The sequence below is a fragment of the Jaculus jaculus genome, chromosome 1, assembly GCF_020740685.1.
Source record: "Jaculus jaculus isolate mJacJac1 chromosome 1, mJacJac1.mat.Y.cur, whole genome shotgun sequence".
Taxonomy (NCBI): domain Eukaryota; kingdom Metazoa; phylum Chordata; class Mammalia; order Rodentia; family Dipodidae; genus Jaculus; species Jaculus jaculus.
Genome location: NC_059102.1, coordinates 269,603,257 through 269,629,579, shown reverse-complemented (window position 1 = coordinate 269,629,579; position 26,323 = coordinate 269,603,257). Strand labels below are relative to the sequence as shown.

Here is a 26,323-nt window from a genome sequence, read left to right as displayed (position 1 = left end):
AGACACATGCCTCCCCCCCTTGTGCATTTGGCTTAAGTAGGTCCTGGGGAATCAAACCGGGGTCCTTAGGCTTTGCAGGCAAATGCCTTAATCGCTAAACCATTTCCCCAGCCCTTAAAAAATATTTAAAAAATATAGAGTCCAGAAAACAGGCAAGTTCAGCAAAGGAGATCTACAAACAGCTGTTAAGAAGAGGGGCCTTCAGAGAAAGAGAAAAAGTGTCAATGTCAGGGTTGTCATGTCTGGAATTTTGGTCAGTATCTAAAGAATATAGAGAGCGGGAAAAGTTGTTTCTTTGAGTTAGAATTCAGAAAAGCAGGCAGGCGTAGCAGTGAAGATCTGAGGGAGGGGCTTGTGTGGGTATAAGTACATTATCTCCCTAAGGGATATTTATTCCTCCCATCTCCCTAACATGTTTTCAGGTGCCCCAGTCTTCCTGAGGGCTGGCCCACTTGATTAATTCTTAGGGGGCAATAGAATGTCTTTAAACTTATGTTTTAGGTAGCTTATACTGTCATACCTTTACTCCAGGAAAGAGCTTATTTAGTTTTAACTAGGAAGATAGTCTTTTAATCAGAAGAAAATAGCTTTCTCCTTATGGGTATTAACAAAACCCTGCCACCTCCACCCTCTTCCTTTTCATATAGTAAATAGGAGGTGGGGTTCAAAGTTGACTGTAGGGTTTAAAGAGATGGATTGCTCAATGGCTAAAAGTGCTTCCTTTTGCCTGGCGTCGTGGTGCACGCCTTTAATCCCAGCACTTGGGAGGCAGAGGTAGGAGGATCACTGAGAGCTCAAAACCACCCTGAGACTATATAGTGAATTCCAGGTCAGCCTGGGCTAGTATGAGACTCTACCTCGAAAAACCAAAAAACTTATAAAAAAGTGCTCGCTTCTAAAGTTGGTTGTGAAGGAGGCATGTATCCTCAATGGCCTCTAAACTTGCTAATACCCGTCCATCTCCCACACTTATGTTAGTGACTAGCTATGGTCCGTGTCTTCACGAAGAACAAGCAGCCACTTTTATCTCTGGGCAAGAGTCCTTCCCCTCAACCCACCATCCCCCTGCCTCTCTCTCTCTCTCTCTCTCTCTTTTTGCAAACGGTGTCATGTAGCCCAGGCAGGCTTCCAACTCATTATGGAGCCATGGGTGGCCTTGAACCCGTAATGCTCTGATCTTCACCTTCCTAGTGCTGGTACTCCATGCTTGAGCTACCAACGTCTACATTCGGTCTGTTTCGTTGGAGGTCTGTAAAGTAAGAGTGGGTTCAAGGGCCGTTTTCAACATTTCGAGAAGACTGAGGATCTGTGTCAGTGCAACGACTTTGGCCAGAGCCCATCAACAGTCTTGCCTTGGAATGAATGGATTGGGGTGACCTAGTGATGAAGGAGGGTATCTCATGTTCTAGCAGACTGGAGACGCCTTGACTTTCGGGGGACCTCAGGGCTCTGCGCAGGCCCAGCAAAGCCTTTCTTGCCTAGAGCCTTTCCCAGAGCACAACCACTGGACACCCAGACCGAGGCTGCTGACCCAGCAGTTTCACTGCAAGAACCTATGCCCGAGGCGAGGCCACGCCCCTCGCGCGTGCCCCGCCCCCTGCCCCAGGCAGCCCAGCCAATCCCGAGCCCGGCCCACTGTCCCCGCCCCTTAGCCTCAGCCCCATCCGGGCCTCAGCTCTTCCACAAGTCCTCGCCCCTCATGCGCGTTGTCCTATCTTTGGTGAAGCCTTGGCCCGGGAGGAACTGCCCAGTCTTTCGCCTTTTCCCATTGGCCCCGCCCCTAGCTTGGGTCCAGCCCGGGCCCGCCTCGCTCCGCCCTCGCCTGCTCCGTAGTTGAGGCTCGGCGCGGCGACCCTCGGATCCCCTGCGAACATGGCGCTGCGAGCAGCGAGGAGCGTGCGGGCCGCGGCCTGCTGCCTGCGCTCGGCCCTGGCCCCCGCTGCCCCGTGCCCGACGCGACCCTGGGGGCTGCAGGTCGGCGCCGTCAGGTCGCTGCGCACGGGACCCGCTCTGCTCTCCGGTAAGCGCGGGGCACGTGGGCCGGCCGGAGCCTCGCTCCGGGGGTGAGCCTGCCGGAGGGCATCCGCTCACTTCTGAGTCTCCCTGCCAGAGCTTCAGCTTGCTACTGGGTTCCCTGTTTCATGGCCCCTCGCTCCCCCTAAGGCTCTGGAAGACGCGACCAACCTTTGCACGGTGGGTGGAGCGGGGTGGGAGGTCTGGCCCCGCAGGTGAGGGGGCCGCGCGCTGGAGAAGACCGGCGGGTACGGTCAAGGTTCTTCGTTAGCACTTAAGGGCTCCGAGACCCTGAATGTGCAGCTCTTAGGCTTACTAAATGGGTCGTTATGGAGAACTCCCAGGTAAGGTTAAGCAGAAAGACTGCTGAAAGTTACTGCACTGGCTGGCAGAAAGATATACACAGAGATCAATGGTCTAAAACTGGAAATACAGAAATAAAAAGTAAAGCACTGGGTCTAGATTTTCTTTTTTACTAGCTGGAGAAAAACACCAGCATAACTCAAGACTTAGCTGTCTACTGAAATCAGGCGAGTTAAAGTCTTCTGGACTTTTTAGAAGGTCTGCTAAAGTCTTACTGAGCCATTAATATGTGCTTAAGCTGAAAAGAGGCCTAATTTAGGCAGGGTGGAAAAAACTGGACCCCTGCCCGTTATGTGCATTAGTGCAGTGAGGAACGGTTTTCTTTCTTTATGTGCAAATAATTGAGGCACTTGCAGCTGTTTGTAACCCTGTTCATGTGCAGAGATCCGTGTGACTGCTACCCTCATTAGATTGATTCACCAGTATTCACCTGTTGGGAAATGAAATTGTTGCTCATTTTATTCCGTTTGGAACATAACCATTTGCTTCTTTCTTGCTATTTCCTCAGCTGTTTTGTGACACGTGCATTATGGACTTGAATACAAGTGTAAAACATTTTTCAGACAAGAATTTCAAGCCAGGTATGGTAGCTCACACTTGTAATCCCAGCATTCTGGAGGCAGAAGGATTACCAAGAGTCTGAGGCCAGCTTGGGCTAAAGTGAAACCCTGTCTCAAAAAAATAAAACAAACAAAAAAAGAATTTTATATTAAGTCTATGCTGATTCTTATGAGGGAGAGGTTGTTATTCAGCATTACTCTATCTCTAGAAATTTGAGTTCACTAGTTATATCTAATAAATGTTGCCCAAAACACCCAACCCCCCTTTTTTGAGGTAGGGTCTCTCTAGCCAAGTTGACCTGGAACTCACTCTGTAGTACCAGGCTGGCCTAACAGTAATCCTCCTACCTCTGCCTCCACAGTGCTGGGATTGAACCGGGCGTGGTGGCACATGCCTTTAATCCCAACACTTGAGGCAGAGGTAGGAAGATCCGCTGTGAGTTCAAGGCCACCCTGAGACTACAGAGTTAATTCCAGGTGAGCCTGGACCAGAGTGAGACCCTACCTTGAAAAACCAAAACAACAACAACAAAACAACAGAGTGCTGGGATTAAAGGTGTGTGTGACCACACCCAGTTTTATTTATTTATTTACTTTTGAGGCAGGATCTTGCTCTAGCCCAAGCTGACCTGGAATTCACTATGTAGTCTCAGGTTGGCCTGGAACTCACAATGCTCCTCATATGTCCAGCTATTTATTTATTTTATTTTTGTTTTTATTTTATGTATTTGTGTCTAAGCAGAGAGAGAATGAGCATGCCAGGGCCTCCAACCACTGCAAATGAACTCCAGATGCATGTGACACTTTGTGCATCTGGCTTTATGTGGGTACTGGGAATTGAATCTGGGTCCTTAGTGCCTTCACTGCTAAGCCATCTCTCTAGCTCCTATTTATTATTCTTATTGACCCAGTAGTACATATTATGGGCTACAGTATGCTTGGGTTTAAAAGCTGATAGATGTCACTTGTAATTCTGCTTCTGCCTCTTAGCAGCTATGTGAAAATAGATATGATCACTTCTCTGAATCTGTTTTCTTCATTAGCAAATAGGAAGTAAGACCTTCCACACAGTTATTGGAAGGAAGAAATAAAGCAAATAGGTAACTGTGTTGTCTGTAGCTTGACACATAGGCACTGAAGAAATGTTAACTTTTTTAATTCATTTGTCAGAAGAGGGCAGGGGTGGGGGGGGGGAGAATGGGCATGCAAGGGCCTAGCCACTGCAAACTAACTCCTGATGCATGTGCTACTTTGTGCGTCTGGATTTATGTGGGTACTGGGAAATCAAACCTGGGTTGCTAGGCTTTGCAGGCAAGTGTCTTAACCACTGAGGCATCTCTCTAGCCTATCTTTAAAGCAGTGATCTACATTAACATATGTGTATATTGGGTATGGATGAGGTGTGTGCACACGTGTGAAGATTTGCATAACCCATGCACATGCATTCAGAGGTCACAGGAGAACATTACTTCTCATTACTCATCCATGTATTTCTTGAGATGGGTCGCTCCCTCTCCCTGTCACTGAGCCCCAGTGATTCTCTGGTCTTCACCCCTGTGGATTGGGGTTACAGTCGTGTATGGATATGTCCATCTTTTCATGTGGGTTCTGCGGAGTCAGACTTGGGCATGAGAGGCCCTCATGTTTAAGTGTCTAGGTCATTTCCTCAACCCTAAAGTGTATTTTATCTGGGTATTGAAAAAAACAAATGCAAAATTTTCATGAATTAGAACCCCTCATTTTCTGAGGCCCCAGAAAGTAATTATTTACACAATGTGTCCACTTTTTCCTGTGGGGTCAAGGGTTAAAGGAGAATACTACAGTCTTTAGCCTAAGTAGCATGCTTAGTCAAAAATGATGATAGGTGTTTGAAATTCAGTGGACCTAGATGTGCAGTGCTCAGTGATCTCTCTGCTTCTTTAAACCTGTGGTTGCTCAAAGCTGATAGTCAGGCAAATTAGCCAGGACAGTGGTTTCAAAGATATTTTTTTAAGTGTTCAGACCTTTCAAATGTTATGTTAACTTGGGTGTGGTGGCGCATGCCTTTAATCCCAGCACTTGGGAGGCAGAGGTTGGATTGTTGTGAGTTGAGGCTAGCCTGAGACTACATAGTGAATTCCAGGTCAGCCTGGGCTAGAGTGAGACCCTACCTCGATAAACCACACACACACACACAATCAAATGCTTTGTTAACTTAGAACTATCCATAATTGGTAATGTAATCAGCAAGTTTCAGACTTCTAAAAGAATGTGGGAGAATTGAGTGCTATAGCCAAATAACTATACCTCATTTGCTTTTTCTATGTCCCCTCTCCTCCCCCGAGGTAGGATCTCACTCTGGCCCAGGCTGACCTGGAATTCACTATGTAGTCTCAGAGTGGCCTCAAACTCACAGCAATCCTCCTACCTCTGCCTCCTGAGTGCTGAGTCAAGGCATGTGTTACCACGCCTGGCTCCTCATTTGTTTTGCCCCAAATCCCGTTTATTTGCAAGCAGAGAGAAATAGACAAAGAATGGCTTCACCAGGGCTTCCAGCAAAGGAACTCCACATGTATGCGCCACTTTGTGCATCTGCGAACTCAGGTTGTTAGGTTCTTAAGGCAAATGCCTTAACATCTCTTCAGCCCACCAAATCCCTTTTATTTAAAGTCCCCCCCTCCCCGCGCCCTCTCTCCCCCTCTCTCTCAGCAGTGCTAGGAATTGAACCCAAAGGCTTTGCAAAGCACTCTTAACACTGAGCTCTAACTCCAGGGTCTAGTTTTCTGCATTAAATATCAGTAGCCTCTTTCTTCAAGGACAAAGTCAAATGAAATGATTGTAAGAACTATAATGTGAGTAACTACTTTCAGAGGTCTGTTTCCTTCCTATATCACCGAGTTGCAGTGCAGCTGTATTCAGCTGACTACCCAAAGAAGCACGTTGTTTTTTTTTCAGTTAAATCTTGTTTTTGAGACACAGTCTTGGCTATGCTATCCAAGCCATCATTAAATTCTGGTACTTCTTATTATCTAGTACTACAGGAGTAGGCCAGTGTGGCTGGCATAATAAGTCAGTTTGTCTCTGTCTCTCCCTCCCCCCTTCTCTCCTTTCTTCCTTCCCTCCCCCCTTCTCATTTTGAACTTGGGGCCTCACATGGTAGGCAAGTGATTTGCTAGTGAGCTACATCCCCAGCCCCTTTTAAAGAAAATTTTGTTCTGTTTCTTTTGAAGCAGTCTTATAGACCAGGGTGACCTCAAACTTGTTATGTAGCTGAAGCTAGCTTTGAACTCCTGATCCTCCTACTAACACCTCCTGAGTGCTTTTATTTTGAAATAAGGCTTTTCTTGCTAAACCTGCAACTTCGCAGGTTGGCCTTGATCGTGCAATCCCTGAGTGACCAGGTTATCAGTTTGTGTCTCCACACCTGGCCTAAATGATTTCTTTTTTTGTTTGTTTTGATGCAGAGTCTCACTCTAGGCCAGGATAAAAATTCATGCTGTAGCCCAGGCTGTCCAGAGATCCTCCTACCTCAGCCTCCTGAGTGCTGAGATTAGAGATGTGTACCACCACACCTGGTCCAAATAGGATCTTCTATGATCAGGCTTTATGCTGCCCCTCCATCCCTATCATTTCAAGTCTATTGTCAGAAGAACAGATTTCTTTCTGCAAGGTCAATAATTGTTAAATACACTTTTGAAATATGCTCCAGATTTTCAAAATGTATGTTTATTTACCAGCAGAGAGTAACAATGAATATAGGTACACTGAGGCTTCTTGTCACTGTAAACAAACTCTAGACCCATGGTGCCACTGGCTTTACCTGGGTACTGGGGAATTGAACCCATGTCAAGCAGGCTTTGTAAGTTAACATGTTTAATCGCTGTGCCATCTTCCCAACCCATTTAAGAATTTTTCTTTTTCAAGGCAGAGTCTTTCACTCTAGCTCAGTCTGACCTGGAGAACTTACTCTGTAGTCCCACTCTGGCCCTGAACTCATGGTGATCCTTTCTCCTCAGTCTCCTGTGTGCTGGGATTAAAGGCGTGTGCCACCTTTATTAAGATTAAAAAAGAAAAAAAATTATTGACAACTTCTGTAATTATAGACAATAAACGATGGTAATCTCCCCTCCTTCAAGATTTTTTGAAGGATTTAGACTAATGGTAAGGCCAATCAAGGTGCTTAAATCATACTGTCTGCCTACATGCGCCAGCCTGCTGTGTAAAGTGTTGTCTTTACACATGGGCTTTGCTCTTTCCTGGGCAGGTGCCACTGAAAGATAGTCAAACACAAATATTGGGAAAGTCTTGCCTTTTGACAGCAATGATGTTGGAAAGGGCATTTAAAAAAGTAATGCTCCTGCCTCTCTGAAATATTGATCTTCTGTTTTAGTGCGTAAATTCACAGAGAAACATGAATGGATAACAACAGAAAATGGTATTGGAACGGTGGGAATCAGCAATTTTGCACAGGTATTGGATTGCCTTGAAATATTTATGACAGTCTGCTTTCAGGTCATTGGATTGAGTCTACCTATGAAAATTGTCCAGTGCTTGTGCTCTGTTAAAGGCCCTTAGGAAAAATTATTCAGAAGTGAAACAAGGAAAATTACGTTATTTTAGTCATGTGGTGGCATAAGAGATACTGTGCTTGGCATGGTGGCACACACTTGTAATCCCAACATTCAAGAGGCTGAGGATCACCCAAGTGGTCACTGCTACCCTGGCTACATAGTAAGATCCTGCCTCAGAAAAACAAAGAACAAAGATAAATACATGCAAGTAGGAAATACACCCTAAGAAATATGTTTTAGGGCCTGGATGTGTACCTCGTTTGATTGAGTACTGGCCTAGCATGAAACCCAGGGCTTAGTCTCCAGCACCACATATAAACCCTGTTGTTATCAATGGGGGAAGGGCCCATGAGACCTCACACCTCCTAATGTAACTGATAGCAGCTAGTGGTTGCTGGGAGGGGGGAATCAGGCTTATCAGTGGTGTAGCCACTCATAAGTTGCCCATTCCACAATAAATAACATACCATGCATGATCATTCAAGCTACTCCAACTTAACTCATTAGGGGGAAAAGCCCATGAAGGTAGGATTAATGGGGAAGAAGGATGAGGGGGAAGGGGATAAGACGGTAATTGGGGGAAATAAGATCAAAATACATGCACGTATACACATGTAAAAAGTAAATATAAATTTAAAAACTGCTGTTGTGATGTATGTCTATAATTTTAACACTCCAGAGGTCAAGGCAGAAGTTCAGTGTTATTCTAGCCTACATAGTGAACTTGAGGCCAGCCTATCTCAAAAAAGGGGAGAGGAGTGTTTCATATTGAGCAGTTAATTGGAGAAGAAAGGGAACAGTAAGTAAGAGAAGTGAGTTGCTACCATTTTGTGGGGAGAGTGATAGATACTGCATAACCAGGAGCCCATGACTGGTGTGTTTTCTGTATGTATGTTTCCTGATCACCCTTATCTTACTGAGATACTTTTCTAAGGAAAATGAGAACACAAATCACCTGCCCAGCAATTTTTTTTCTAGGTAGGATCTTGCTCTAGGGCCCAAATTGGCCTTAAACTCAAAGTGATCCTCCTATCTATGCCTCCCGAGTGCTGGGATTAAAGGCTTGTGCCACGGCGCTTGGCTTCCATGTTTTTTGTTTTTTTTTTTAATGGGTGTGTGAAATGAGCCAGGAGGAGATACTAGCTGTGGAAAGACAATTCCCCTAACAAGTCTTCACTGGCACACCTACCTTCATTCCTGTGGGGCTCTGTACAGGGCAACTTATGAAGTACTGTGTAAGATGTTCTTGCCTCCTGAGTTTGCCCATGAGAGTCACCTATGTGATGATCTACAAGACAGCATGTGATATAGCCCACCTGGGCTCATGCACCGATAGTGAGAACCATAGTTTCAGCAATCAGTGACTAGGACTTCTGTCAGTGCACTTGACATCATGAGCTGAGAAAAGCCGCTGAGGTGGAAAATCACAAGGTGTTCGGAACAGCCAGTATTCTTGTTTGGGGACTTTTGTTTGTGCCAGGACTCACGTTAGCCTAAGAGTCAAATCTGGCTGAGGGCCTGTTTTCCATAGTATAGCTTTTGAGTTAAAGAACACTTTTCACTTCTATTTAATTTTTTTTTTTTTTTTTGCTTTACTGTGGATTGAACCCAGGGCTTTATACAAGCTATGTAATGCTCTGCCATTGAACTACATTCCACCCTTTTCTTTTGTGAGACAGAGTCTTGCTATAATAGCTCAGGCTCATTTCAAACTCATAACCCTCCTGCTTCCATCCCCCCACCCCAAGTGCTGGGATTATAGGTAGGTACCACCACACCTGGCCAAATTTACATTTTAAAAGAGTTGGAAGAAAACATGAATGTAGCCCCCCACAGGTGAAAAATAGACTAAAGTACAGGGGATTCAATGTTTGTCTTTTTTTTCTGTTTACTGTCAGAGTTTGGTTTGACTTCTGAGAGTTTTTTGGTATTTTTGTATTTTAGGAAGCTTTAGGAGATGTCGTTTATTGTAGTCTGCCTGAAGTTGGGACAAAATTGAAAAAGCAAGGTGAGTGTATTTCTCATTTTGGGATGTTAAAATTAATTCATGAAGTTTTCCTTGTTTGGTATTTACCAGAATAGTAACTTTTTTGCATCCAGGGTCAATTAGAGTACTTTCAACTCAGAAAATATAATATCCAAACAGAAGTGTTTGTACAGGAATTTGCAATGCAAGCAATCTTAGGTGTGTAGAGATAGGTTGGTTCACAGAAAGCCGTTAGAAGGAGGTTGGGAGGTTGGCCTCTCCCACCTTTATGCCTCAGTATGTCCCATCAGAGCAGGACAGGCTCCTTTTTTAAAAAATTTTTATTTATTTATTTATTTGAGAGCGACAGAGACAGAGAGAAAGACAGATAGAGGAAGAGAGAGAGAGAATGGGCGTGCCAGGACTTCCAGCCTCTGCAAACAAACTCCAGACGCATGTGCCCCTTGTGCATCTGGCTAACGTGGGACCTGGGGAACCAAGCCTCGAACTAGGGTCCTTAGGCTTCACAGGCAAGTGCTTAACCGCTAAGCCATCTCTCCAGCCCTCCTTTTGCCTCTGTGGAGAGGGACGTCTTTCCAGATCTCTTAGCAGACACATTTTTTTTTTTGGTAGAAGTCTTGTATTTTTTTTTATTATTTATTTTTTATTAACAACTTCCATGATCATAAACAATATCCCATGGTAATGTCCTCCCCCCCTTTCCCCTTTGAAACTCCACTCTCCATCATAACCCCTCCTCCTCTCAATCAGTCTCTCTTTTATTTGGATGTCATGATCTTTTCTTCTTATTATGATGGTCTTGTGTATGTAGTGTCAGACACTGTGAGGTCATGGATATCCAGGCCATTTTGTGTCTGGAGGAGCATGTTGTAAGGAGTCCTACCCTTCCTTTGGCTCTTACATTCTTTCTGCCATCTCTTCCACAATAGACCCTAAGCCTTGGAAGGTGTGATAGAGATATTGCAGTGTTGAGCACTCCTGTTACTTCTTCCCAGCACCATGATGCCTTCTGTGTCATCCCAAGGTCACTGCCATCTGAAAAGAGAAGATTCTCTACCAGAAGTGAGAGTAGCATTAATATATAGATATGAACATTGAGAGACGTGCTTACTGGGCAGTTTGATGAGCATAGTATATACATTTAGCTGGACAGCAACAGATGTTACACCCTTAGGGCTCATGGCTAACTGTTTTAGGTTTTTAGAATCCGGGATGTATTCCCTCCCATGGAGCGGACCTCGAGTCCAATTAGAGGGCAGTTGGTTTCCACCATGATAGATGTGCCACTATTGCACCCGTTGGCTCATTTAGTCTGGCTGGCCAAATAAAAGGCTTTCAGTGTCCACTGTTGAGTATCTTCACTGGTGATTTCTCTGTCTCCCATTGAACTGTATGCAGAATGGCTTCTTCCAGCTTTCTGTCAGCTGGTCTACATGGAGGAGGTTATCAGCTCAGTTCCAGCAAGATTTTTCAGTGGCCTTGCAGCTGAAGTATATGGAGTCTTCAGCCATAGGATCTTACCATCATCTTTCCTGGTGGGAAACCAAGGGCCTCAGCATGGCCTGTAATGCTTTGGGGGAAGGAAGATTCTTAAAAGTAATATCCATGGGAGGCTGGAGAGATGGCTCAACAGTTAAGGTGCCTGCCAGCAAAGCTTAATCTTTCCTCTTTCCTTCTCTTAATCTAATAGTCTCTAAACTTAAAAACAAAAGTTTTCAAAGAGTTTGAATAGGAAACAGGCTGATCCTAAGAATCCTACTGCATCCATGTGAAGCTATTTGAAACTAGTGAGCACTGCTTCTCTATAGTTAAATTGCCTTCTGGAAAGGTCTTACAATGCTAGATTCTAAACACCTTTCCTGGCAACTTCATCTAAAATTGGGTTTATGGACCATATCTTTTTTTTTTTTTTTTTTTTTTTTTGGTTTTTCGAGGGAGGGTCTCACTCTAGTTCAGGTTAACCTGGAAGTCACTATGCATTCTTAGAGTGGCCTCAAACTCATGGAGATTCTCCTACCTCTGCCTCCCAAGTGCTGCGATTGAAGGCATGTGCCACCACACCAGGCTTAAGGACCATATCTTTAAACCGAAATTTAGGACACAGACTCTGGTCAGTACCAAGCATATTCCCAGGGGCAATGTAACATGCTAAAATACTCAAGGTATCTGGCTGTTCAAACTAGAGCTGTCTCAATAATTCTACAATGCAAAGAATTCAGCTCCAGAAATTTTATGTACAAAAACATTAATAGCAGAAGTGAATAAACAACAAAGTGTGTTTTCCTATCAACTGGGCGAGTGAAACAGACTTCAGTGTTGCCTATGGTCCCTGGAATGGAAGGACTCCCATTCCCAGGAGCATTGGTGCTTTTTATGCCTGTGGGATTTATCTAGGCCTCTACTTCTACTTCTGTGATTTCGCCCTTCAGAATGCCGGCTGTGCCTGCTAGAATGTGTGCTTGTGCTTTGCCCTTTCTCTCTCTCCTTGTTCTTGTCTTCTTTAGTCTCCCTCCTACTTGAAGACTTGTGCTCATGTTTGGGTTTCTCATGTTTTGACTCCCTCTTGGGGTCCTCTACTCGACCATGGCCGGAATTCCTAACTTCAGGAGAATCTGGGCAGTGCTTCTGCCCCTCTCTGGATTTGGACTTCTCAACTCTCTCTGAGATCTTGCTGCTGTGCTTCTTGGGGCCAGGCTCATTTTTGTCCTTTATCATCTTGCTTCTGGGAGACACAGAGGAGGGTGCTTGCTCTGCCTGTACCTCATGGTCAGTCTTCTCTTGGTCTTTCTTTCTTTTCTTTTTTTCCTTTTTGTCTTTTTTGTGCTTTTTGGTGGGTTTGGAATCTTTAGACTCTTTGGATGAACTTGGTGGAGGAGTGTTAGCCCACAACCCTTCTCATGGAGCTCTCTAGTTATATCATCTAATTCTTCAGATTCTTGAGGCACTCGATAGTTAAACACATGATCCACACGGATAATTCTTCCCTTGATCTTGATCCCATTCAAATTGTCAACGGCCAGAATTGTGCTCCTTTGGTCTTCATAGTGAATTTCCCAATCTTCTTGTCTCACACAAGATTGATGTTAACAACCTCCCCATATCCAGGAAGATCCAGGCGTTATCCTTGTATTCCAAGTGCCAAGACACCTTATCCGCCACCCTGAGTTGAACCTCTCATTCATTCAGCTGGTTGATCAACTTCACCTTTGTTAAAGGGTCAAGCCCAAGAGGGACACTCCCCTGGCAGCCCACCGGAGGCCCATTTCCTCTCGTTCAGAGGGTACCCGAAACCTAGCAGACACTTTCTAACACTTCTGCAGGCAAGGCTGGGTTACACTGCTTTCCCTTGTTGTGGGGGGAATATCTTCAGACTTTATTTTTCTTTATTTATTTGAGAGAGAGAAATACATATATATAGAGAGAATGGGTGTGCCAGGGCTTCTAGCCACTGCAGATGAACTCCAGATGTATGTGCCCCCTTGTGCATCTGGCTTACATGGGTTCTGGGGAACTGAACCCAAGTCCTTTGGCTTTGCAGGCAATCACCTTAACCACTAAGCCATTTCTGCAGCTCCATCTTCAGATTTTAGAATGAAAGTCAGGGAGAAGAGGGAAATGGCTTATACCAGTCCATTTCTTCTCAATGCAACCTGGCACAAATTCTCAGGACACAGGCATAACAGCAAGCCTCTCACACAAACTGCTTCTAGCCCAGTCCAGACAAAGCTCTTTCTCATCCTCATAAGCCAAACCTCACAGTCCATAGTTCTTACTGCATTCAGATCTTTCAATTCTGACCAGAATAGTTGATCAGGCGGTCCTTACAGCACTGCAAGGCGTCTCTTAGGCCAAGGTTCCAGATCCTTCCACATTCCTCTCGAAAATCAGCTCCAAAAGGCCAAAGCCACAGTCAGGTGTCCAGGAGCAAATGACACTCCTTGGTACTAACTTTACTGTTGCAGTCACGTTTGCATTGCTGGTGGAAATCACCCAACCAAGAGTAGCTTTTGGGGAAAAAGGGGGTTTATTTTTGTTTAGAGGCTTGAGGCGAAGCTCCATGATGGCAGGGGGGAATGATGGCATGAGCAGAGGGTGGGCATCACCCCCTGGCCAACATAAGGTAGCAGGAGAGTGTGCCAACACTAGCATGGCAACATTGGCTGTAACACCCATTAGCCTGTCCCCAGTACTACTCTGCCTCCAGGAGGTGTTATTTTTCAAACCTCCATCAGCTGAGAACCTAACATTCAGAACACCTAAGTTTATGGGGGACAGTGGGCATGAGTGCATATATAATATTCCTGTGTGTTATGACTAAGGTCTGTTGAGTTTCAAAGGGGATGGTGGTGTAGTGCCATGGCAGAGCATTGGCCAGCGTATTCGAGGGGCCTGGGTTCCATTTACAGCACCTCAAAATTAAAGAGAGAGAATGTGGGTTCAGGAATCAGAGCCTGGGTTTAAATCCACTATTTGTCCCTAGTGTAATTTCAGAAAAATGACTTAATAGAAATCTCGTTTATCAGTTAGGATCCTTCATACAGTTGTAAGGGTTAATTAACTGTATGATGCCCAGCACAATGAAAGTGCTCAACAAATGTTGAGTTGGAATCTCAGGTGTATTCTTCACATATTCCTTGATACATATGAGACATTACTACATAGGTGACATACCTAAATGACATTTCCTAAATGTCTAATGGTATTTGTCCATCCCCTTTGTTTATCTCCTTTGATCTCTCTGGTATTTTCTTTTTCTTCTTTGTTTTCCAGGTAGGGTTTCATTCTAGCCCAGGCTGACCTGGAATTCACTATATAGTTTCAGGCTGGCCCTCTAACTTGTAGCAGTCCTCTGCCTCCCAAGTGCTGAGATTGGAGGTGTGTGCCACCACATGGGGCTCTTTCTGATTTTATTTATTTAAGACAGAGAGGGAGGGAGGAGAATGTGTATGTAAGAATGGGTGTGCCAGGGCCTCTAGCCACTGCAAATGAACTCCAGACATCTGTGCCACCATGTGTATCTGGCTTACGTGGGACCTGGAGAATTGAACCTGGGTCCTCAGGCTTCGCAGGCAAGTGTCTTAACCACTAAGTCATCTCTCCAGCCCTCTCTGATTTTTGTGAGGGAGTGTCTCATTCCAGGTAGACCTGGAACTCACTGGCCTTGAACTCACAGTAATCCTCCTACCTTAGCGTCCTGAGTGCTGAGATGACAGGTGTGGCCAACAACTCTCAGGAAGGTATCCCACCCCTGGCACTGAAAATTTTCTTCCAACAATCTATGGCTTCTGAGCATTCTATTGTCCAAAAAGACTAGTAGGTATATTATATATATATTAGAGAATTTTCATCTGTAGGTATGGTGCTGGCTGAGGGCAGTTCAGACATGTTCATTATCAGACAAGGAGTTGTTTTTGTTTAAGAGTTTTCACTGCTGGGTATTAAATTTTGTCACTTATTGAAGTAATTTCATATGGTTTCATTCTGTAAATATAATTAATTTTTTTCAGTGTTTAATCAACTTATTACTTAGATAAATCCCACTTAGCCATGATCGAAAATTTTTCTTTTTAAAAAATACATGGCTGTATTTGATTGGCAAATTAAGGACTTTTAAATTCACAAGGGATAGTGGGCAACAAGATTGCTTTTTTGTTTTTTCCCACATAGGCTCTCAATAAATTACCCATGCTTGCCTTAACTCTGTAGCCCAGGCTGGCTTTGAGTATGTGATCCTTCCTTGGCATACTTAGATCTGGTGTGACAAGTGTACACTGGTACACTTGGCTCAGTTTTCTTTTCTTTGTTAGGTTTGAGTCAGGTTGGTCTCAGAGTATGTTTGCAAATATTCCTTCTCCTGTGATGAAGGACATGTTGGAGAGTTCAGTCTCACGAAGTGTTTGATAGGGTTAACCAGAGAGCTGGTCCTGGAGATTTCCTTCTTTTCTTCCTCTTTTTTTGTATCTTTTTATTTTTTATTTTTTTAGATTTAAAACCATTTTTTTAAATTTTTATTAGCATTTTCCATGATTATAAAAAAATATCCCATGGTAATTCCCTCCCCCCTCCATAATTTTCCCTTTGAAATTCCATTCTCCATATTACCTCCCCATCTCAATCGTTGTACTTACATATATACAATATCAACCTGTTAAGTACCCTCCTCCATTCGAGACTTCTTTTTTTGAGACATACAGCCCATTCTGATCTTAAACATGTAACTGAGAATGATCTTGAACTCCTGATCTTACCTCCATTTTCTTTTATTTTTATTTTTATTTTATTTTATTTTTTATTAGCATTTTCCATGATTATAAAAAAATCCCATGGTAATTCCCTCCCTCCCCCCCCACTTTCCCCTTTGAAATTCCATTCTACATCATATTACCTCCCCATCTCAATCATTGTACTTACATATATACAATATCAACCTATTAAGTACCCTCCTCCCTTCCTTTCTCTTCCCTTTATGTCTCCTTTTAAACTTACTGGCCTCTGCTACTAAGTATTTTCATTCTCACGCAGAAGCCCAATCATCTGTAGCTAGTATCCACATATGAGAGAGAACATGTGGTGCTTGGCTTTCTGGGCCTGGGTTACCTCACTTAGTATAATCCTTTCCAGGTCTGTCCATTTTTCTGCAAATTTCATAACTTCATTTTTCTTTACAGCTGAGTAGAACTTCATTGTATAAATGTGCTACATCTTCATTATCCACTCATCAGTTGAGGGACATCTAGGCTGGTTCCATTTCCCAGCTATTATAAATTGAGCAGCAATAAACACGGTTGAGCATGTACTTCTAAGGAAATGAGATGAGTCCTTTGGATATATGCCTAGGAGTGCTATAGCTGGGTCATGGTAGATCAATCTTTAGCTGTTTTAGGAACCTCCACACTGATTTCCACAATGGCTGGACCAGATTGCATTCCCACCAGCAGAGTAGAAGGGTTCCTCTTTTTCCACATCCTCGCCAAAATTTATGATCATTTGTTTTCATGATGGTGGCCAATCTGCCAGGAGTGAGATGGAATCTCAATGTAGTTTGAATCTGCATTTCCCTGTTGACTAGTGACGTAGAACATTTTTTAGATGCTTATATGCCATTCGTATTTCTTCCTTTGAGAATGCTCTCTTTAGCTCCATAGCCCATTTTTTGATTGGCTTGATTCCTTATTATTTAACTTTTTGAGTTCTTTGTATATCCTAGATATTAATCCTCTTATCAGATATATAGCTGGTGAAGATTTTTTCCCATTCTGTAGGTTGCCTCTTTGCTTTTTTCTTTGTGTCCTTTGCAGAGCAAAATCTTTGTAATTTCATGAGGTCCCAGTGATTAATCTGTGGTTTTATTGCCTGAGCAATTGGGGTTGTATTCAGAAAGTCTTTGCCAAGACCAATATGTTGAAGGGTTTCCCCTACTTTTTCCTCTAGCAGTTTCAGAGTTTCAGGTCTGATGTTAAGGTCTTAATCCATTTGGACTTAATTCTTGTGCATGGAGAGAGAGAGAAGAATCTATTTTCATCCTTCTACAGATATATATCCAGTTTTCCCAACACCATTTGCTGAAGAGGCTGTCTTTTCTCCAATGGGTATTTTGGGCATTTTTATCGAATATCAGGTGGCTATAGCTACATGGGCTTACATCTGGGTCCTCTATTCTGTTCCACTGATCTACAGTTTTTGTTTTTGTGCCAGTACCATGCTGTTTTTGTTACTATGGCTCTGTAGTATAGGTTAAAATCAGGTATAGTGATACCACCGGCCTTATTTTTGTTGCTCAGTATTATTTTAGATATTCGAGGTTTTTTGTGATTTCAAATGAGTTTTTGGATTGTTTTTTCTATTTCCATGAAGAATGCTTTTGGAATTTTGATAGGGATTGCATTAAATGTGTAGATTGCTTTTGGTAAGATTGCCATTTTCACAATATTGATTCTTCCAATCCAAGAACAGGGGATGTTTTTCCACTTTCTAGTGTCTTCTGCAATTTCTCGCATGAGTGTTTTAAAGTTCTCATTGTAGAGATTCTTTACTTCCTTGGTTAGGTTTATTCCAAGGTACTTTTTTTTTTTTTTATGCAATTGTGAATGGGAGTGATTCTCTGATTTTATCCTCTGTGTGTTTGTTGTTAGCATATATGAAGACTACTGATTTCTGTGTATTTATTTTGTATCCTGCTACATGGCTGTAGGTTTTGATCAGCTCTAACAGTTTGCTAGTAGAGTTTTTAGGGTCCTTTATGTATAGAATCATGTCATCTGCAAATAATGATGACTTGATCTCTTCCTTTCCAATTTGTATCCCTTTTATGTGTTTCTCTTGCCTTATTGCTATGGTTAAGACTTCCAGAACTTATTAAATAAAAGTGGGGACAGTGAACATCCTTGTCTTGTTCCTGATTTTAGTGGAAAAGCTTCTAGTTTTTCCCCATTTAGTAATATGTTGGCTGTAGGCTTGTTATAAATAGCTTTTATTATATTGAGATATGTTCCTTCTATTCCCAGTCTCTGTAGGACTTTTATCATGAAGGGATGTTGGATTTTGTCAAATGCTTTCTCTGCGTCCAATGAGTTGATTGTGTGATTTTTGTCCTTCAACCCATTTAAAGTTTTATTTGCGATAGAGAGAAGCAGAGATAGAGAGAATGGGCACACCATGGCCTCCAGCCACTGCAAACAAACTCCAAATGCATGGGCCTCCTTGTACATCTGGCTTATGTGGGACCTGGGGAATTGTATCTAGGTCCTTTGGCTTTGCAGGCAAGTGCCTTAACGGCTAAGCTACTTCCCCACCCTTAACATTTTTATTCATGTGTATGTGTGGTCACCAGATACCCTTGCTGCTGCAAATGAATGTTGGATGCTTGCACCACTTTCTGTGTCTGGCTTACATGGGCAGCTTGGGAACGGAGCCCAGGAGGGCAGACTTTGCCAGCCAAGTGCCTTTAATCATTGGGCCATCTTCCCTTCTCCAACTTCCTTTGATTTAATTTGCTCCTCTTTTCTAGGTACCGGATTTCAGTTTTACCTGGAAGGGTTTTTTCACTATAAACTGGGGTCTCCCTTGGAGTGGGTGGCAGCTACAATCTTGGTTCAGTTCCTTCATCATTGCTGAGTCACTTGGGAGGCTGCCATGTGTGTGCATGGTTCAGAGATCATTCAGAAACCAGAGCAGAGTTTACATCAAATTTTCCCTTCCTTTTCTCTTGACTCTTAAGATTTCCTACCTGATTTCCCAGTAGCAGCTCTAGTGGCCTCAATGTCTTGACTTCTGATCTTTTTTTTTTTTTTTAGAAGCAAAGTTAGATTTATTAAAAATAGAAAGGTGCTCCAACAAATAGAGAAAATAAAAATGTACCCCAACAGGATGAGTGTGATAACTCTCTAAGAGAGAGTTATCTTGCTTTCTGGTCTTGGAAGCCAGTAACAGATTTATTTTGAATTTTTGCTGCCCTACATGGCATAAATGGGCTTTGAATGGCTTTTTGTAAGTGATGATAAAGGTAGGGGAAAAATAGCCCAAAACCTTTTTTCCCTTATGTGGTTGCCTCTTACCTAGAAATTGCTAGTCTTTTTAGAACACAGATCATTGGTATTAAAACATCTTTTTAAAATACAAAACCTAAAACTAGTAATTTTTTTCTAAGCAGTGATTCAGATATATCCCACTATTTATTTGCATGTGTGTGTATGTATGTGTGTGTGTCAGTGCCTCTTGCCACGGCAAATAAACAGCTGCCACTTTTTACATTTTGTACCACTTTATATGTCTGGCTTACTTGGGTGGCTTGAATCCTGTCAGTAGGCTTTGCAAACAAATACCTTTACCTGCTGAGCCATCTTCCCAGACTATGTCCCACAAATCTGGGTGATATTTCATTTATTTCACAGTACCCTCTAGTTTCCCTTATTCTTTGACCTATGTATTATAAAGAAGTATGTTGTTTTGGGGACTGGAGAGATGGCTTAGCAGTTAAGGCACTTGCCTGCAAAGCATAAGGACCCAGGTTTGATTGCCCAGTACCCACATCAGCTAGATACACAAGGTGGCATGTGTCTGGAATTTATTTATAGTGGCTGGAGGCCCTGGCGCACCCATCCCCCCTGCCCCTCTCTAGTAATATAATAATTTTTTTTTCAAGGTAGGGTCTCACTCTAGCCCAGGTTGACCTGGAATTCATTCTGTATTCTCCGGGTGGCCTCGAACTCATGGCAATCTTCCTACCCCTGCCTCCTGAGTGCTGGGACTAAAGGCATTTACTACCATGCCCAGCTAAATAATTTTTTTAAAAAATATTTTATTTATTTACTTATTTGAAAGAGAGAGGGAGAGGCAGAGAGAAAGAGAGAATGGGTATGCCAGGGCAAATGAACTCCAGACGCATGTGCCCCCTTGTGCATCTGGCTAATGTGGGTCCTGGGGAATTGAACCGGGGGTCCTTAGGCTTTGCAGGTAAATGCCTTAGCTGCTAAGCTATTCCCCAGCCCGAAATTTTTTTTAAAAGAAGTATATTGTTTTATTTCCACTTTGGAGGTGTTTCCAGATACCTCATTGTTACTGATATTTAACTTGTAGCAAAGGATCATATTCTGTAAGATTTTTAGGGTTGCTTGTTTTTTTTCATGTTGTTATTTTTTGTTTCTGTTTTTGGGTTTTCAGGGTAGGGTCTCTAACTCAAGCTGGCCTGGAATTCACTGTGTAGTCTCAGGTTGGCCTCTAACTCCCACCTCTGCCTCCCGAGTGCTGCGATTAAAGGCATGCACCACTATGCCTGGCTTGTTGTTCGTTGAGACATGGTCTCTCTAGCCCAGGTTGGCTTGTACCTCACTGTGATCCTCCTACCTCTGCCTCCCAAGTGCTGTGATTAAAGGGGTGCCCCACTATGCCTGGTTTGTTATTCCTTGAGACATGGTCTCTCTAGCCCAGGTTGGTCTCACTTGGGCTGTGTTGCTGAGAATGATCTTGAACTCCTGATCCTTCTATAATCCTGGGATTACAAGTGTGTATCACCCTGCCTAACTAGTAAATTGAAGGAAAAATGAGTTTACCTGAGCTCAAGCACATTGGGTAGGCCCACTTTATTAAAGTTATTTATACCCTTTTCATAGGACCCTAACAAAGAAATTCAGAATTTTACATTATGACTCTTAGTGGTAAGCACTTTTTCAGATTTTGTATTGTGAAGTCACTGACTTGACATTTATTGTTTTCTCTAATACCCTTCACTTAGATGAGTTTGGAGCTTTGGAAAGTGTCAAAGCCGCAAGCGAACTCTACTCTCCTCTGTCTGGAGAGGTAACTGAAGTCAATGAAGCACTTGCAGAAAATCCAGGGCTCGTCAATAAATCTTGTTATGAAGATGGTAAGTTGTGGCTCAGTTTCCCCTCTAGTCATTTGGCGAGATGTGCCAGCAGCAGTGTTTTCCCTTTTGTAGATGAGTGGAGTCTGCCCCCTCCCCATTTATTTGTGACAATCAATGAATGGCAGTGTGAGGGTAGGGTTGTAGTTCTCTTTGGCGTGCTTCCTTTCAGACTTTCTAGTCCTAAGCCATCACCCTCATAGTTACTGTGTTGGTGTGTTTTTTGTTAATGACAGACACACCTGGCTTTACATATTTGAATCCCCTAATTCAAGATTATAGGTGTGCACATAATGTCTGGCTGTTTTTATAGTCTTACCTTGTAGCCTAGGCTGGTTTGGAGCTTTGAACCCTTCTGCCTCAGCCACCCAAATGAGCCTCCATGACCACCTTCAAGATTTAAATAGTGCAAGATGTTTGTACTCATTCCACCCAAAATTTTATTCTTTTTTTTTTTTTTAATTATTTATTTATTTGAGAGCGACAGACACAGAGAGAAAGACAGATAGAGGAAGAGAGAGAGAATGGGCGCGCCAGGGCTTCCAGCCACTGCAAACGAACTCCAGACGCATGCGCCCCCTTGTGCATCTGGCTAACGTGGGACCTGGGGAACCGAGCCTCGAACCGGGGTCCTTAGGCTTCACAGGCAAGCGCTTAACCGCTAAGCCATCTCTCCAGCCCCCACCCAAAATTTTAAAAGTATTACTGTTTGTGGTAGGCTCTATTCTCCTTTTCATATGTGATATGCGAATGTACTAATTTAATTCTTGTGGCTAAATTTTAAAAGCTCATTGAGCAAATAACGGATGTACACTAGATTAATTTCTTCACTTAATTGAGGCACTATTAATTTTGAAGGGCTTGGAAATTTACATTTTGTTAGAGTTTACCTTTTACAAAGGCAGTTTGGAAGATTCTGCTTTGATTGCAGGGTGGCTGATCAAGATGGCACTGAGCAACCCTTCTGAACTGGATGAACTAATGAGTGAAGAAGCCTATGAGAAATACGTGAAGTCCATTGAGGAGTGAGCATAGTGTCCCGTGTAAACTGGTGCGGAGCAACCTCCTCCAGCATAGCTGTCTTAAGGTAGCAGATAGAAGACAAAATAACTGGTAGCAACACCACGGAAAAGAGACGATTCTCAGCACTGCCACTGGAAGAAACCCCTGTCAGCTTCCTCATGGTTGCAGATAAACACAATAATACACTAGACTTGTTATTTAAACGAGGCATATTAAGCTGTGGTATTCAGAATTTGTGAATTACCTGTGGTAAACAATGTTAAAAGAATTGTAAATTTCAGATAACATTGTGACTATAAGCCTTACATAATACTGTAACATGATTATGTCCAGTCAAATTCAGTCAAAAGGTATAATGATCTTCCCATTGAAGTGATGGGAAGTGAAGGGAAGTGTCTGCTTTACAATGTGGGATGAAGGCAGTGCTACTTTAATTTTACATATACTGCATTACTTGCTGCTATTTTTATACAGTGAAGCAGCAGCTGTGCAGCAAAGTAGGAAACAAATAAAATATGCAACCTCTTATTACTCATAGTTTGTATTTGGATATTAGTGTTTCGCTTGGTGACTCCTAGCTTGTGAAATGCTCATTTTAACTTAACTGGTTAACTGGTTGTGTGTGTGTGGTGTGAGGAATAACAGTGAGCTATACCCTCCATACTCATGGAAAACTAATTTTCAAAAGAAAATTTAATCCTTAACAATGAAAAGCAAAAGAAAGTAATTTCCTGGGCTGAAGAGATGGCTTAACATTTAGAGGTGCTTTTTTTTAAAAAAAAAAATTATTTTATTTGAGAGAAAGATGGAGAGAGAGAGTGGGCACACTGGGGCATCTAGCCACTACAAATGACCTCCCAGTTGCATGTGCCACCTTCTGCATCTGACTTACATGGGTCTTGGGGAATCAAACCTGGGTCCTTTGGCTTTGCAGGCAAACGCCTTAACCGCTAAGCTATCTCTCCAGCCCTTGAGGTGCTTTATTTCAAGGTGTTGCAGTCTCATTCACTGCTGGCAGAAAACACCTGACCAAGAGCAGCTTATGGGCAAAAGGTTTATTTTGGCTTACAGACTTGAAGGGAAGCTCTATGATGGCAGGGGAAAATGATGGTATGAGCAGAGGGTGGGCATCATCTCCTGGCTAACATCAGGTGAACAGCAGCAGCAGGAGAGGGTGCCAAACATTGGCAAGAGGAAGTTGGCTGTAACACCCATAAGCCCACCCCCAACAATACGATACAGGAGGGTTTAATTCTCAAATTGCTATTAGCTGGGGACCTAGCATTCTGAACACCTAAGTTTATGAAGGACACCTGAATCAAACCACCACACAAGGCTTGGTGGCCTGGGAACTAGAAAGACGGTCTCATTGGTCTGATGCTCACTGTTTAGGCTGGACTGGCTGGCCAGTGAGCTTCAGGGGGATCTGCCTTGCGAGTGCTGGGATTACAGGCATGTGGCACCACACCTGGTATTTTATGTGAAAAAATGAGGATCAAACTGAGGGCCTCATGCTTGCAGGACAATCACTTTATCAACTGAGCTATCTTCCTAGCTATCTATAATGGCTTTATATAGTATTAGCCAGTCTGTTTTTCCCTTAACTCTTCTACTCAATCCTGCTTTCAGGCATGTGTGTGTGAGACTTAAGCAGTAGCAGGTTTTAGGGTGGGGCATGTGAGGACAACCAGTATGAAGACATGCAGCTAGTAGGAAGGCAGTTGGTTTCTGGATCTTTAGCTTTTAACACTTTTTAGAAAAATGGGCTCTTGGTCAAGTTCTTGAAGTCACTGAGAAAAATCTTATTTAATACTTTTGTTCATTTACCAGAAATATGAAAGTAGTTCTATGACTGGGTAACAAATCCTTGTACTAGTTAGGTGGTTTCAGAATATGAAAATTATTTTTGCTTAATGACTACTAGTCAATTTTGGCATGAAAAAGTGTATACTTATTTTTATGTGTGAAGTTGGGCGCACATGTGTGAAGGTCAGAGGACTTTGGGGTGTTTGTCCTCATCCTCCACTTTGAGGCATGGCGTCTTGCTCACCTCTGCCAGGCTCTCTTTGTCAGCAAACTTTCAGTGGAGTCTTCAGCCTCTGCCTCTGGGACACAGACACCCACTATAGCCTCTGGCTTTCTCTGAGTTCTGGGGCTCCCAACTCAGGTATTTGTGCTTGTGCGGCAAATGTTCTATCCACTAAGAAACCTACCATGGAAAGTTTTTTAAAAGTTTTAAGACAGTGGGGCTGGAGAGATGGCTTAGTGGTTAAGGCGTTTGCTGGCAAAGCCAAAGGATTCTGGTTCGATTCTCCAGGACCCATATGAGCCAGATGCACAAAGGGCACATGATCCTGGAGTCCCTGGCACTTCCATTCTCCTCCCTCCGCCACCTTTCTCTCTCTCAAATAAATAAATTAAATTTTTTTAAAAAGTTTTAAGACAAAGGTTTTTTTTTTTTTTGTTTAAGCTGGGAAAATGGTGTACACCTGTAATCCCAGCACTCTTGGATGGTTGTGAGTTCAAGGCTAGCTGGAGACTACATAGTAAATTCCAGGTCAGCCTGGACTAGAGTGAGAACCTACCTTGAAGAACCAAAATGAACGAAAAGTGATTCCATTTTCATCTATATGTAAAATATATTCATACATACATTAATGGGGAGGAACCCCATTCATTTCTTTCCAATACACACCCAGTATTATTTTCATTAATATTTTAATCAACATGTACTTGTTTGCCAACTGAATAAGAATGAATATTTGGGGGAAAATGCTGTAGCATGAAAAACTAATCTTTCAGTTTATATAGGGTTTTGTTCCAGAGAAATATGCTAGACTACCCCCCCCCCCATAGCCTAATTTACTACCTCAGCCTTCTAAATGCTGGCATTACACATCTAAGCACATCTGGCTTAGATGATTAAAATAACTTTAATTTTTAAAAAAAATTTTATCTGAGAGAGAGGGAAGAGAGAATATGCAGACACTTCAAATGAACTCCAGATGCATGCGCCACCTTGTGCATCTGGCTTATGTGGGTCCTGGGGAATTGAACGTAGGTCCTTTGGCTTTGCAGGCAAACACCTTAGCTGCTAAGCCATCCCTCCAGCCCTTGGCCTTTTAAATTAACAATTAAATAGGTGTAAGGGTATATCTCACTATGCTTTGCTTTGCATCTCTCTGGTGACTAGTGTTGAGAATTTCATGTATCTCTTGATAATTTGTTCTCCTGTTCTTCCATCTATCACATGTTCTCTCTCATATGTGGATTCTAGCTACAAATGATGTGGGATTACACATCTAAGCACATTTGGTTTAGATGATTAAAATAAATCTTTTTTAAAAAATTATTTATTTGCAAGGAGAAAGATAGAATGAGAATATGAATGGGCATGCCAAGGCCTTCAGCCACTGCAGAAAAACTTTAGATGCACTCACCACTTTGTGCATCTGGCTTTATGTGTGTACTGGGAAATTGAACCTGGGTCCTTAGGCTTTGTAGGTAAGTGTTTTAACTGCTAAGCAATCTATTAAAGTTCTGTGGAGAAAATAGTTAATAATAAAAAAAAAAACTGTGGAGCCAAGTGGCTCATGCCTCTATATATGGGGTGGGGGTGGGGAGGTTGAGACAGATTGCCTTGAGTTCAAAGCCAACCTGGGCTACACAGGTTCTCCTTAGGCCAGTCTTGCTATGTGGACTAGGCTCACCTTGAACTCAAGATTGGTTTTCTATTCATGTAGATAATGTTTGTGTTTTTCACTTGCCATTGGGTTAGATTTCTTTGAATACTTATTAAAAAAATATTTGCAAGCAGAGAGAAGAATTAGAATGGGTGCACCAGGGCCTTTTGCCACTGCAAACTCCATATGAATGTACCTCTCTGTGCAACTGGTTTTACATAGGTACTGAGGATTTGGATCCAGGTTGGCAGGCTTTTGCAAACAAGCACCTTACCCCGAAACATTCTGATTTTTCAAGTTAGGGTTTCACTCTAGCCCAGGCTAATCTAGAATTCACTATGTAGTCTGAAGGTGGCTTCAAACTCATGGCTATCCTCCTACCTCTGCCTTCTGAATGCTGAGACTAAAGGTTTGTGCCACCATGCCCAGAATCCCAAGCTCTTTGGTCAGGTGTTTTTGTTTTTCAAGTTAGGGTCTAACTCTAGCCCAGGCTGAAATGGAATTCACTATGTAGTTTCAGGGTGGTCTCGAACTCACAGCAATCAATCCTCCTACCTGTGCTTTCCAAGTGCTGGGATTAAAGGCATGCACCAGCACACCTGGCTCCAAGCTCTTTTTTTGAATACTTAAAACTTTTTTTTTTTGTGTGTGTGTGTGTGTGTGTGGTTTTATTCACTTATTTGAGAGCGACAGAGAAAGAGGCAGACAGAGAGAGTGGCACGCTAGGGCCTCCTGCCGCTGCAAACGAACTCCAGACATGTGCGCCCCCTTGTGCATCTGGCTAA

General features: G+C 42.9%; 1 protein-coding gene across 1 annotated transcript; it reads left to right on the top strand.

The window, feature by feature from the left end:
• Positions 1-1,653: 1,653 nt before the first annotated feature.
• Positions 1,654-22,386, top strand: Gcsh (glycine cleavage system protein H). The gene is made up of 5 exons (XM_004659589.2): positions 1,654-2,020; positions 7,306-7,385; positions 9,431-9,494; positions 20,704-20,835; positions 21,764-22,386. The coding sequence occupies exons 1-5, from the start codon at positions 1,873-1,875 to the stop codon at positions 21,859-21,861; spliced, it is 522 nt and encodes a 173-aa protein (XP_004659646.1). The 5' UTR covers positions 1,654-1,872; the 3' UTR covers positions 21,862-22,386.
• The last annotated feature ends 3,937 nt before the right edge of the window (positions 22,387-26,323 follow it).